The 14,159-nt window shown below is 36.4% G+C and overlaps 1 protein-coding gene across 1 annotated transcript in view; it reads left to right on the top strand.

Annotated features, from left to right (window-relative positions):
- The window catches only part of VPS13B (vacuolar protein sorting 13 homolog B), a 424,315-nt gene that overhangs the window by 307,461 nt on the left and 102,695 nt on the right, over positions 1–14,159 (top strand). Inside the window, exon 34 of the mRNA XM_008924039.2 lies at positions 8,033–8,170. Coding sequence (XP_008922287.1) covers positions 8,033–8,170 — 138 coding nt within the window. The remainder of the gene's footprint in view (positions 1–8,032; positions 8,171–14,159) is intronic.

The following is a 14,159-nucleotide window of genomic DNA, read 5'->3' as shown; positions in this document are numbered from 1 at the left end:
GTTCTCTACTACATTTGTTTTTATCATTCTTCTGTTTTCATCTTTCTCTGCTGTTCCTGTCCTGTCTTGAAAGAAACACATCTGTGTAATGAATTTGATTTACTCCAGATTCTCATGTGTATTTGTTAAATACTATATAAAACATGATTGTTGTAGCATTTATTATGAAAAGAATTCACAAAGCAAAGCTTGAAATTTAGATTGGAGTAGGTCTAAGTTTAAGATTACAGCTTCATTAAGTTAGTGTTTTGGAAAGATGCAATAGGACTTCATTTCTCATGTCTGAGGTATTCAAGTGTGTCCTTGTACAAGCTGCCACCACATTACCAATCAACTGGGCAAAGTTCTGTCCGTTCTGCTCCTACAATTAACTCCTGAAGTCCTTCACCATCTTCATGTGTACGGGAGCAATTCTAGAAAACACAAGTTGTAATAAAGCCTTCCTATAAATTGAAAGTTGATCAGAAAGCACAGAAATATGGCAAGAAGGTTAAATAATGAAGATAGTAGGAACATACAGCCTGAGAGCTCCACAGTCACAAGTGGTTGTTTAATTGCAAGACCAAAGATTAGCCATACATGGGTCTTACCCTTTCCTTTGGCTTTACATCTCCATGTCAGGCAAATGTAAAATAGTGTGGAGGCAGGACTCAGACATTATGTGAAGGCAGAAGTTCTAGTCTCATCCTCTTGCCTTTGTGGGCAATAATAAGTGCCTTACTCCTGTATCACGCAGAATCCTGTGCTTGCTGCCAAAGCATTAGTGTGCTTTTCAAAAGAGTTTGAGAGGTGAGTTCCAAAGTTCTAGTACCTTCAAATACGGTCCTAAATGTATCAATAAGTTAATAAAATTAGGCCACACTTCAAGGCACACACTAATTCACACAGCAAAATAGGTTGTATAAAGTTTTTATTGCCTCTTGTTTAGGAAGACCTGCTGTGCTTGTAATTGCATCGTTTAGGGTTAATGCCATTGCACCGCTGTAGTAACAAGTTAGTTTTGGAAATCTTTATTTTTCATTTCTAACGTGTATTTGAGGGAAAATAGCCATGAACTGCGTGTGTTTTACATATATGTCTGTATGTGAATACTCACTACACACACCATATATTGCATACCATATAATACAGAATCAGGAGCTCTTTGTGGCATTTTCTGCACTGCTGCAGTTGATTTCATCAATCACACCAATTTTTCTTGACATTGTGATCGTTTGCCAACAATTTTTTGTGAAAGAGATGTATCATCCACATGAAGAGCAATATGAAGTTTATTTGAAGGAACTAGGTTAGCTTCTTTCCCTCTGTAGAATAGATATGCACTATATTCCTGTATTTCTCTGTTTATCAAGGACTGGAAAGTGGGAAGAGGACATAAATTATGTCTAATTTACAGTGAATGTTGCTAAACAGTATTTCCAGTTAGCCCCTCTAGAAGACTGCTCTTGTGTGTGTATGTACACATGAAACTAACTCTCCATTATCTAATGCAGAATGGGGAAGAGGACACAAGCTGAACATAAAAGATATATTTTAACTGGATTATAAGAACTGAGGGAGCATATTCCCCCTTCAGAACAAAACAAAAAAAGCAACCAACCAAACCATCTACCTGATGAAAACATTGTGTGCATTCCATTCTATGATGGAGATTAGACAACAGCACAGCAGCAGCTCAGAAATTCAGGCCTATAACACTGCAATTTTTGATCACGACCTAAAAATTGGGACTTGCCTGGGCAAAAAGAAAAAATACATTGTGTGTTATAAAATTTTATTGGTACTCCTATGGGGGTAGTTTCTCATTACTTCCAATGATATGGTTAAACTTACATAGTTAAGCTATATATGAAATATTTACGTTACATTCTAAACATGCTAATAAAATCTTTTCCATTTCGAATCATTCTGTGTATATCTATACACCATATACACTGCATAAGAGTATTTTATGAATGTTTTAAAGCAGTTGGAAAAATTGTTTGTATCAATCTTGTTGTGAAATTCTGAAGACTTGACTACTGTTATTTCAACAACAGTAGATTCAGGTCTTGAGAAATACTGTGCTATAATTTCTTACAGCTTTTCTAAAAGAAAAAATCTGCACTTCTGAAACAACTCTCAAATTTTTGCAAGGCAGAAGCAAATACAAAATTCTATTGTGAAATTAGAAAGGTCTTATTCTTTGGTTGACATTAGCTCCAGAAAAAAACTTTAGGGTAAAGAAAGGCTGGTAATAGTCTGGATCTAGTTGTGCTTTTCATCCCTCACCTCCCATTAGTGTACTTCTAAGAAATTCATTGTTTAGCTGTAGGTCAAAAAAATTGTCTAGAATTTAGAAATGCTTCTAACAGGTAATTTGATGACAGTCTGTTTTATGAACCTTTGAATAAAACAGGGAAATTATCCTTTAAAACTGCACCAACATGAATTTTAAATAGTTACTCCTGGGCTGGTGACAGAATTGAGGTTACTGCTTCATGATGGTTTACTGCTTTGAACATTGTGTAGAAATGAAGTTTTTTATACTGTTATGAAACCATATGTATTTTATTTGGGACAGGGTTTTGTTATTAGTTTTGAACAGAGCATAAAATTCAGGATCTTGGACATTAAACTATCACTTTTTTTGTGCAAGAGTATATTGCACAGTGGCCGAAACACCAAACTTTGTCCAAAGAACTTGGCTCCTCTGTCACTAGCACTAGCTGTGTTATTTTTAGCTTAATTTCTGAAACATAAAAGAAATAAAAAAACTTAAGAATTAAATAGGAGGAAATAGGCTATTTAAAAGTTAAGTATTCTTAGTGTATTAATTAACAGTTAGTTGCATCAGACTTCCATCAGACCAGTGTCTGTATGTGGGAGCATTTGCCTGCCTGGGAGCTAAAGACCCGATGACTGGGCTTCCTCAGTCTTTCTCTCTAACCAAGTCCACTGGCAAGTCAGTTTGTAGGAGGAGGAGACTTATTAGGTTATTAGGTTAGCTCAGTTTTATTATGCTTGTACTAAACTGCTTCATTTGTGTTTTGTAATTGGGCAGCTTGATTGCAGTTATGCTACTGCCAGGTACAGGAATTTCAAATCAAAGTAAATAAATTAATGGAATAAATTTGAACTCCTTACTAAGTGCCCTTAAAGAAACCTACTTGCTTCTTGAGTTTACATGTAAGATTCTGTGTAAATAGACTGGAAGATACTGTAAAAAAGCCCTTTTTATTCAATGTACATCCTACATTTAACAAAAAGGCATCTGCTAACAGTTTTTGCAAACAGCTTTGGCCATTTCCACTTAAATAATAGTGGGTGCAATTGTTTTTAATGTAATCTCATAAGCTGCTTTTATAAATATTTTTTTAAATCTTTATTTGCTTTGTTTCAGGTAATGTAATCCAGATACAAAATTGCCTCATTTCCTGACCACTGTGCTCTGGGCATTCTTGAAAAATCTTTTTTCTATTTGTTTGTTTGTTTACTTTCAAAGAGGAGGTTGTGGTGCTTGGTTGTTTCAAGGGAGAGAAATTTCTCAGTAAATATCTGTTATGCATGGAATTTCTTCAACTTCCGCCAACGACACATTTGCAAAAACAGGCATTATGAGGCCATCCAGAATTATTCTTGATTTTTATTTTATTTTGTTTTATTTGACACCCACGCCTTTGATGGCAGGGAGTCCATGAAGAGCAGATGCAGTAGCTAAGATCACATGTAACCTCTGATCTAATGTAAAGCCCAAGCTTTTGCATAAAGAGAGATGCAGGCTGGCTCTGGCAGGAGGTCTGATTCGCTGCCTCTCCGTCAGCCTGTGCTTACTACATGGCAGAGAGAGGATTTAAGGCTGCTTCTTAGCATAGCATTGAAGGAGTTCTGCTAGAGTGTCACCTGTTCCCCTCTGAGTATATTTATTGTCCAGTACATCTGCAGCCATGGATGCGGGGGGGTCCAGCCCCCACCCATAAAGCCAAGTAGGCCAGGGAATGTGCATTCCTCAGGTTACTGTAAGTGCTCATTTTTGAACTTCCTGACACAGCACTTGTGAGTATGCTAGCAGAAATGTTTTCCCACTTGTGTTCTTTAAATTCCAATGGAAACCGTTTTTAAAATAAGACCAAACGTTCCACTTCAGAGTTTCAAATGCGAAGATGATTGCAGCATCGTACTGGTTTTTAAAATTGACTGCAGACCAAAATATGATTCATCCATTGAAATAAAAGCACATTGCAGCTCTCATGTGGGCTGTGTAGAGTTCCAGCTGAACAGGCCAAGCTGCCATCCCTCACACACGCTCAGTAGCCCTGTCCCTGCCTGGGGCTGCGGGCGGGCTGTGGGTCGCTGAGACCCCCACGGGCTGTGCCCCCTGAGCTGACCTAGTTGTCAGCTATAAACAGGAACAAAAACACATTTTGGAGAATGAAAATATTCAAGATGTGAAATTTCTTCTGTCTTCCTCCTTCCCTTTGCCCTTACTCCCTTTGCTCTTCAGGAGTTTGGGGTTTGCTATCTGCTGTTATTGGAAGACCAAAGGGATAACATGTAAATCAAAAGTTTGCAAATTCAAATCAAGTTTAGGAAGATACTTCATAAACTGAAGTTTGGAGTGAGGTCTGGATCTTAGCAAGGCTAAAAGTGGTTTGGGTGAATTCAAATATAGTAATTTTTTTTTTTAAAGGGGAGGGAGGAAGGCGAATGTTGACCTATTGAAGGCTTCAGCTTCTCAGTCTTGCAGATTTTAAATTACAGTCTTATAATTTAAACTTTTATCGATCTGTAATTGTTGTCTCACCATTTTTCTTTTGCGGCCAGAGACAAATTTTTCTCATGGTGTAGGGGATAGAATTTCTGGCCGTCTTCACCACTCCTCACTTCTCAAGCCTTTCTTGTCTCTCTCTTGGCTTGCTGTGGAGTAATTCTAGCCTCTCCTTTTACTTATATATGCATCCCTGGGGTTTTCTGCAGCATTTTCTTTATACAAATAACTGCAAATTTAAGTGTTGATTTTTGGGAGAATCATAGAAAGTGGAAATGGGAATGACTTATTATAATACATTATTCAGACCAGTTCCCTGCTGATGCATAATTGTTCCCTATTGTATATTTTACAGTATTCTGTCAAATGTATTTTTAAACATTTTGAACACTTCCATCATTTCCTTGAGGGACAAGAGTCCTTTTTCTAACAGTTCTCCTCATCATGAATTCCTCACTTTTCATCCTAAAATTTCTTTTTTTTTTTCATTCAGTTGCTTCTCTGATGTTTCCTATACCCTTGGCATAGGGATTGATTGACTCATATTGTTTTATTCTTTTCCTGATCCTTGATTTTATTAAAATGCATGTGCTGTTTTCTACCTTATAAGGTATTTTAATCAAGATACACGTTTCAGTCATTTAACCTTTGATGAAATGTATTTGTCTTACCCAGATACATTTTATTTGGAACTCCTCTCAAGTTTTTGATATACAGAATCATAGTCAGTTTTGAAACCTCTGGGTTTTAGCTTCCTTGTCATTATGTAAAACCTTAGTTATTGACCAGTTTCTGGTGTATTTGGCTGTACAGTCAAGTCTGTTACCCAGATTTCAAATGAATCATATGCTGTCATCTTGGAAGCACTCAAACGAGTTCTTTGAGATTATTACCTTCAATGCAAAATTGTGTCAATGCAACACTCCTGCTTCCAGAATTAGCTCAGTTTCACTTAAAGTTAAAAAAGAAAATGCTTGAACTCAGTAAGACCAGTGCTGAGTTAAAAGTAATATATTTTGTTGGGCTCAAGCTAATTTTGTGCATTGAGGTTTCTTCATGTTCTGTTCCTAGTATGTAAATTTCAGAATCTTTAAAATTATTCACATATTCCAATCCTGCTGTGCCCCAGGTAATGAAGAGGTGACAGTGCTGTGCTCCTTGGAGGCATGACTGAGCAAAACGATCTCCTGAGAGTCCCATGATTCCTTTATTTTTTGACTCCGCTTACACACTGCATTTCCCAGTGCCCTGAGGGTAGTGTTTATATAGTTAATGTATTAGGTCATGCAGGGATTTTCTGCAATGTAAGTTCTTGTCATCTGAGATATTTTCATCTTTAAAGAGCTACAACTTTGAAATAATTATTAGGTATTTTATAACATAAACACATCTTAGGATAATAAGACTACCTGTAAATGTATTATTCAAAAGAGATGTTCGACTAAATTTAGTGGATTTTCTGAAAAGCCAGTGGATGATATAGGTTGCTATATACAGTATGTGATGATATCTTTCAGAAATGAGAAAAATAATGAAATATTGCGACATTTTGCTCCGCATTGGTACACCTAAATGTTTATATTAATAGTTCTGAAGGAACAGTAGCTTAGAGATCAATTTAATTGATTCAGTGATGTTCATTGAATGATATTCAGTAATTTTGACAATGCTTTACACTATATATTCTAAAAAACTTTAGAATGTTAGTTCTTTATGATGATCTACTAGCACAAAACAAGATATTATTTTATAGATCCAAGTCAGAGATAACAACCATGTTTACAACAGCTACAAATCTGTGTTTTGGAAAAAACAAATGCTTTGGTGGTAAAGAGGATGATATTGTTGTTACTATTGTTATTTGCAGTATACTAGACAAATGCTAGACACAACATGTTCCCTAAAGCACTTACTATAGAAAAGGGAGTGTACCACACCATTCTGGTTATTGTAATTAAAGAACCATAAAAATGTAGAAATTCTCATAGAAAATATACAAATCTGTTGTATGCAGTGACTGCTCTTAAATAACTATTGAGAGCTGATTTTATAAATATATAGTAGGAATAAAGGGAAGGAAAGACTGTAATGTATATACCATACAGTACAAACACTGCTGTAAAGTCATTGCCTGAAAATTGATCAAATAAAAACAGAAGAATGTGCTAACTTTTGATCTTTTCCATATAGATCTAAAGTCATGATCAATTGGTTTCAGTAGGTTCTTTGAAATCACATAAGGGTTCGTGTGTGCCAAGTTTTATATGAATCACATGATAGGGTCAAGAAACACAAATTCCAAAGCTGACTTTATATACCTAATTCACATATGACCGTGATACCACGATACCATATGTTGGTATAACAGTGACTATGTAAATACTGTTCTTGAAAGGAATTCATTCAGTAAAACTCAAAGCAATAATTGCAGTTTTTAATTGACTGAAAAAAGGAGAGAATAGGATCAAGAAAAGCTCCTTAAGTTGTTGAAGATGAGACAGATATTCAAAAATTAACATAGCAGTCTTGATAATAAAGAATGATTATTTAGAATTTAAGGCCTATTATGCTAAAATTGAGTACTCTTATAATGAAGGTCATGAGTCCATTTTTACACTACTCTTTTTGCCATTTGTAATACTTGGAAAATGAAGACAAGAACAGCACTTGGACAGATTTAATTTTAATGTACAATTGTAATATTATAGACTGATCAAAGAAACACAGTTCATGCATGCATGCAAGAATAGCTGCGGATTAGCTATTGAGTGAAACTCCAAAGGGAATTATATAACTGCACTGCTATCATGCTCTGTTCCTGAGATCTCATAACATTCTTATTTTTTCACCTTCGTAATTTACTTTTCCATTATTATATTCTCTACCTGGAAATGACAATACAGTCTAGAAGTAGCAGATTTTGAGCACCAATTCTTTTGTAAAGACTGCATAAAAGTGTCAATAATTAATCATTAATTAAAGTTAAAATTGTATGCTATTTAAAGTCATCTTGGGGTAACTGATGTATTTTACTCCTATTTTTTCAGGTTTTCTAGATTTTGTGTAATTAGAGCTCTGAGCTCTTGCCCATGTGTGCATGTATTATTCTACATATACATGTGTCTCTAGGCACAAATGCTATGTATACCAGTCGTATTAGGTACAGTATTTCCCATATTACATTTTAAACTTTTTAATTTTGTTTAATCAATTTTATGTGCAGTATTTTGTTATGTATCACATTCCTGGAATAGCATTAATGACTGTGATAATTATCATCTGTAGATCCTGGGAAGACTCTGCCGGAAGCTCTGGATTATTGCAAGATTTGGTTGCAGACAGTAGCAGGAGAGGTAGATGCTAGAAGTGGTATTCCACCTCCTCTTGTCACTGTGCAAATTAAAGACTTCCTTAATGGACCAGGTAAGCATTGCACTTTAATCTTTCTTTTCTAATATAATCTGTTTGTAGAGTTGCCCACATAGACACACATATAAGTATATAAAGGAGAGAGAGGGACCTTTTTATACAGGACAAGGGGCAGTGGTTTTAAACTGCAAGAGGGCAGGTTTAGGTTAGATGCTAGGAAGTAATTCTTTACTTTGAGGTTGGTGAGGTATTGGAACAGGTTGCCCAGAGAAGTTTGGATGCCCCATCCCTGGAAGTGTTCAAAGCCAGGTTGGATGGGGCCCTGAGCAACCTCATTTGTGTATGGTGTCTCTGCCCATAGCAGGGGTGTTTGAAGTAGGTGATCTTAAGGTCCCTTTCAACCCTAGCTATTCTATGATTCAATTATATTAGTCAATCAGAAAAGTGTTGTATTCCTTGCTCACGAATGTGAAATTTTCCTCCAGCAATTACCCTGAATTGAAGTGAAAACTGAGGAATGGTCAGTCCTGGACCAAACACTGGATTAAGGTCTAATTATTAATTTTCTTCCCACAGTAAATTTAGAAAGGCTGAGGTTGGCAGATTTCTAGGGGAATGGAAGGTACCTGCTTCCAGTCCTAGAACAACTGAAATTTTATTGCGGTTACATTTAGAAAAGATGACTTTTATAATGTTTCCGAAGATTTTTATAAGCCATCTTCTCTTGGGTTCTTCGAAATCTGGATACCTGGTATTGGAAATTCCAATCATATAAGGTGTTGATACTGTAAAATTTAAAAATTAGTGATATTGTATTTCTTTAATTAATATAAGTAGTGTAGTATAAAGGATTTGTTAGCATTTACATAACATAATGTGACTTAAAGTTTCACTCCTAGTGTCAGAAACTCCTGCAAACTAAAGTATGTCACCCTTTCTGTATTTTGTGAATTATGTATTTATAGCTAAATTACAGTGTAGAATAATTGAGGTTATACTAAAAGTTAGAAAATACATATACCTGTGCCATCATAATTATTTTCTCATATGCGTATTTGTTATCATTTGTTGAATTAACTTATTTTTTCTACCCTGAGTGTTGTTACTTCACTCAGCCCACAGAGTGAGCTGTTACCAGTCATTTAGTGAGCAGCTCTTCAGTACTGGGTTTTCCTGTTCATTCAGTTACCTATTCATACAGTCTTACAGCACACTACCTAAACCTGGATCTACAGCAGAATTACTTATTGCCTCTGCATTGCTTACTGCTATGCAGGATCTGAACACTATGGAAATACTAATTTACCTATGCAACCCTCCCATGGGTGATGGAATACTGTGCCCTTGCCATTTCACAGAAGGCAACTGAGGCACAGGGATGTTAAAGGTTTTCTCATTATATTAAGGTTATCAATTTAAAACAAGTAATTTAATTTTCCCAGGTACTTAAATATAGAATTTGATGTTGGAAACACGGTTCATATTGTCTGTGGGTGAAGCAATAATCACTTCTGAATATTAGGGCCCAGGACATCAAATGGAACAACCAGCAAATGAGACGCACGTATTTGCCCCCTAACTATAAATACTGCGGTTAAGTAGTTTGAAAAAACATTTTTTGCACACAGGCAGGAGTCTCAAGGAAAGAATAAAGTATGTGAACAACCACATCTTTGCCTCCTTTTTTGGTTTTCCATGCTGTCTTAAATGCATTATTTTAAGAGATTTTTTAAAACGACTTAACAATGCAAATTATATTGACTGCTGTTGGGCTTCATTAATAGACCTTTGAACCTTCAGACCCTACTGCATGTTCTACTTCTGCTACCATTTGAAAAAAAGGACTAATTGATAGTAATGGTAGATTTTCATTTTAATCAGGAGCAGCACAAGAGGGGTAAAGACACCTACTATCAGGGGACTTTTCGTCACTGATGCCAAACTGGTTTTCTTTTATCCTTCTCCCTCCAGTTCTTTTGTGTCCTCTCTCCCCAGATTTGGCAGATTTCCATATTCCCAGACCCTTCATCTGTGCATTCTCGTTTTCTCAAGGTTTTCACTGTAGTTTCCTGGCACAGCTTTATATTTAATTTATTCCACACCTGAAGGTGTTTTCCTGATGTTGTCCTGCCCAGCAGGACAGACTTCTAACTAAACTAGCAAACATGGAAGTTGGTACCAGCTTGCAGAGTATATATTCACAAGCAATGCAAGTGTCCACCCCAATCTCAACAATTCAGTGTTAAATCTCTCCCCTCCATAGTGTTTGGCTAAATAGGGAACTGAAAAACCACAAATAAATGCATCATAACCTTCAATCTATTTATTCTCACAGAACATTTAAAACTTCAGAGATTTCTTTCAGGATTTATTCTTAGCCAAAAGGCATTTATTATTGTCTTTTTGCTGCTAATTGGAACTATCATTACACATGACTCAACAGTAATTACTCTGAATTTTAATGAAGTGTTTTGCCAGTGTAATATAACAAAACAGCTCTGCATTCCCTTGCAGAGCAGTTACCACTATGAGATCTTCAGTAAACTAACCTTTACCAAGAAGCCTTTGTCGGGGTATGGAAGTTTCATTGGATGACTAATGGAAGGCTCATTCTGCATATGATTGCATCAGAACAGCACATGCAAAGAGTTATGAGAGCTTGACAGCTCCCCAGCAGGCTACTGGAAAATGAGTTACTAATTCTCCTGGGGGACAAGAAGTCCCCTAACCACAGCTTCTTCCATGGTGAGGTAGCTTGGCCGTCAGCAAGCCTGGAGAAAGTGTTACACCACCAGTTCGTAATTCAGCTGGTACTTGTTCATTGAGGACAAGAACCTCAGCAAAACTCTCAAGAGCTCTTGCAAAGTCAACAGACAAAAAAATAATTTGTGATGGGAGACATCTTAGCTAATAAATTGAATAAATAAAAGCACTGCTGGAGTATGGTAATGTTACAGGCCTTGAAGGCTATTCTTTTTTGGTGAATATTTGGCAAAAAATGCGGCTACTAAGTGACCTATTTTCTAATTACAGATTGTCTGTTTTCATATTCATTTCTGTACGTATTTTTTATAACTGCAGTAAGTAAATTGTTGAAATACATTGGATGTACTAGTAGGTGCTACCTGTTGGTACAGCTGATCAGCTGTTCTGAAAAGTCAGCACATTTTTTGAAAGCTGTGCCTATGCAGACAAAAATCTGGTGTAGCAGTTGGGATAACTATCCAGTTTTCTGTGCAGGCTTTAAGTGTTCAAAGTTCAGTGATTTAATTGTAATGCCATTTTACTCTCAAAATACATTGTTGATGTGCTGAGGTTAAATTTCAAATATAGCAATCAAACATGCCTATGTTTTATATTGCAAACTGCTATCAAGCAGTTAACAGAAAAAAATCTGCAAGTGGTTCCCAGTGTTTGCTGTGTTAGATAAAACCAGTACTCCTTGCAAATAGTTTGTCAGCTGAATCAGATAAGTAGATAGTGTTCCACAGAAAAATCGTATGGTTTCACCACACAGGAAACCAGGTTGTCAGTCTATATTAGCTCGGAGATCAAAAAACTGCAGCAAGTAGCTAAACTTGGAAACCACTAATTAAATGAGAATAACAGGATACATTAATGCACTTCTTGCCACATGAGTTGATTATTTTGTACATTTTTGGCAACTAAAGAAAAATTATATTTCTTCCAGATTTAAGGTAATAGGATCCTAGAAGAAATAAGCATTCATCATCAGGCCTGTGGGAACAGACCTCAGCTTTAACCCCACAATGTATTAAAGGACTATTTTTTCTCTTTTTACAGAAACTATTTAAAATGTTTAAAATTCCATTTACATCAGTTTACGTGACTTTTATATTCAGTCTGTTACTGGATTGTACATCTAATTCTTGTCTAATACATAGCAAATTATTTATTGCATCAGCATTAGATATAATTCATTAGTTGAGAAACAAATATGACCATTTTATTTCAATAGCTTTTGAAAAATTAGTCTTTAGTTTCTAGTCCTTTCTCTGGATTATTTTTTAATCACCTTTCTTAGCTATAAAAGCTGTCCGTTTGATGTAGTTTTTTCTGCATAGAAATGATACAAAATATGTTTATAAAGTATGGCTTCATACAAATTGCCTCAAAATACTTATACACACAAAATATAGGTGGTTTATACCAAAGTCCTCTTCTCCCAGCAGTTTCTTGGGAAGGTGTTAGGTGAGATGTGAAATAACTGAGGTCCTTTGTAAATAATTTCTGCAGCACAAACTATCCAAATAAACTAAGAAATGTCATGTCCCACGGAAAGATAAAGTGATAACTGGGGACTGGGGGGGTTGCTCTTTCCTGCCAGTCCCTCCACACATGGTTTGGGCACCGCAAGTGGCACGGCAGTGGATCTAGGGATCAGAACTGCACCATGGCACACTCTCCCTTTCCTCCCCCCCTTTCCCCCCGTTTGCAGAGGCAACAATTGTATCCATTACCAAGGTCAGTGGTGTGGAGAAACCTGGAAAATAGCAGCTACCAGAAACCCAACTAGAATAATATCTCCAGCAGGTGATAGATTAGTTGGAACAAATTGGAACCATTGCACTTTAGCAATCCTGGTTTCTTTCAAGCTGTTTTAAAAATGTCGTCATTTTAATACACAATATCAGCCCTGCGGAACAGTCCACAGCAGGTTAATTTGAATCATATGATGTATCACTGCCCTCAGCTGACATGAGCTCCGTTCCATGTGTGAAGCCATAATAAATCCGTTCCCAACCGAGGCAAATTCCCTGTGAGAAGGTGAACTAATCCAGGCCTCACACTGGCATGTTAGCCCTCCATAATTGAAAGCAGGGCCACCTGTTCCCAGCACAGTTAGCCTATAGAGAGAAAATTAGCATTAGATCAGATACTTAATATATTGAAAAATCATTCATACTACTTGCAAGTTCAGCTGTGGGCTGCTTAGCATGACATCATATATAAACCTAGGAATGTGCCCACTTGATCCCAGTTTAACAGTTTTGTTAACCATGGTGTTTGTTAACTTTGAAAGGAGAATTTTTTGATTTAATGAGAGCTGACACGTGAGAAGGGGAACTAGCCAGGGTGCAGACTTTTCTAATTAACTCTGGGTCATTTGCAAAACTTTTGAGCTTTCTAGTAGGTTTTTTTTCCCTTTGCTCTTTTACAAACAAGTTTTTAAAGCTCTGACACTGTAGCCATGAAATGATATTTATTTGATTAAGAGGGCAAAGAGAAATATTCCAAACAGGTGTACCAGCCTGTAGGTATTGCTTTGGATTTGACACATCTATTGTCTGTAATATCAATGTAATAATGAGTAAAATTATCAAAGTACCTTTCTGAAAGCGGTATCTACAACACTTATTTTAAATTTAGTTTTTTAAATGCCTAAGTACTGAAAATGAAACCTGCACACTGAAACCACGTGGATAAGTCGGAAAATATTTTCTTGGGATCTTTTTCAGTGTACTGGCACTCTTTTAAAACTTATTTCAAACATTTGCTCCATTTTCTGAAACCCTTTTTTTTTTAATGTGTGTCTTAAAATAGATCTATTATTCAGCAACTAGGCAGAAAATAGAGAACTAATATTTATGGGTTCTTTTCTTTTCCACAAACGTGCTCCATGACCTGGAACAATTTATTTTGTCTCACCGAATCGTGCTTCATCTTCCCTGACTCTCTGTTGAGAGAGTTAATGTTTCCCTTAGCTAGGGTTTTCCTTTCATGATAGTGCCTCCCAGTGCCCCCATTATAGTTTTTGGCCTCACCATCCACCCCTTGACACATTTCTGTACTGTATTTGGTAGCTGCTCAGTTGCTTAATTTTGGTCAGCATCTTATGAATAGCAGTAACTCTCTGTCGCTTAATTATGCTATCTTTGGTTTTCTTGACCTACAACCATTTATTTTGGTTTACTTGTGACAATTTAGAAAAATTAATAGAATTGCTTCACTCTGAGCCTTGTCTGAGATCTCAAACCTGGGCACTGGCCAGTTAAAGCTATTAATGTCTCGGTGTCACCTT

This window comes from Manacus vitellinus, unplaced genomic scaffold (genome assembly GCF_001715985.3).
Source record: "Manacus vitellinus isolate BGI_N305 unplaced genomic scaffold, ASM171598v3 scaffold_1_pilon, whole genome shotgun sequence".
In the NCBI taxonomy this organism is placed as follows: domain Eukaryota; kingdom Metazoa; phylum Chordata; class Aves; order Passeriformes; family Pipridae; genus Manacus; species Manacus vitellinus.
The sequence above is the reverse complement of the archived record's forward strand: the minus strand, read 5'-3'. Positions and strand labels throughout refer to the sequence as shown.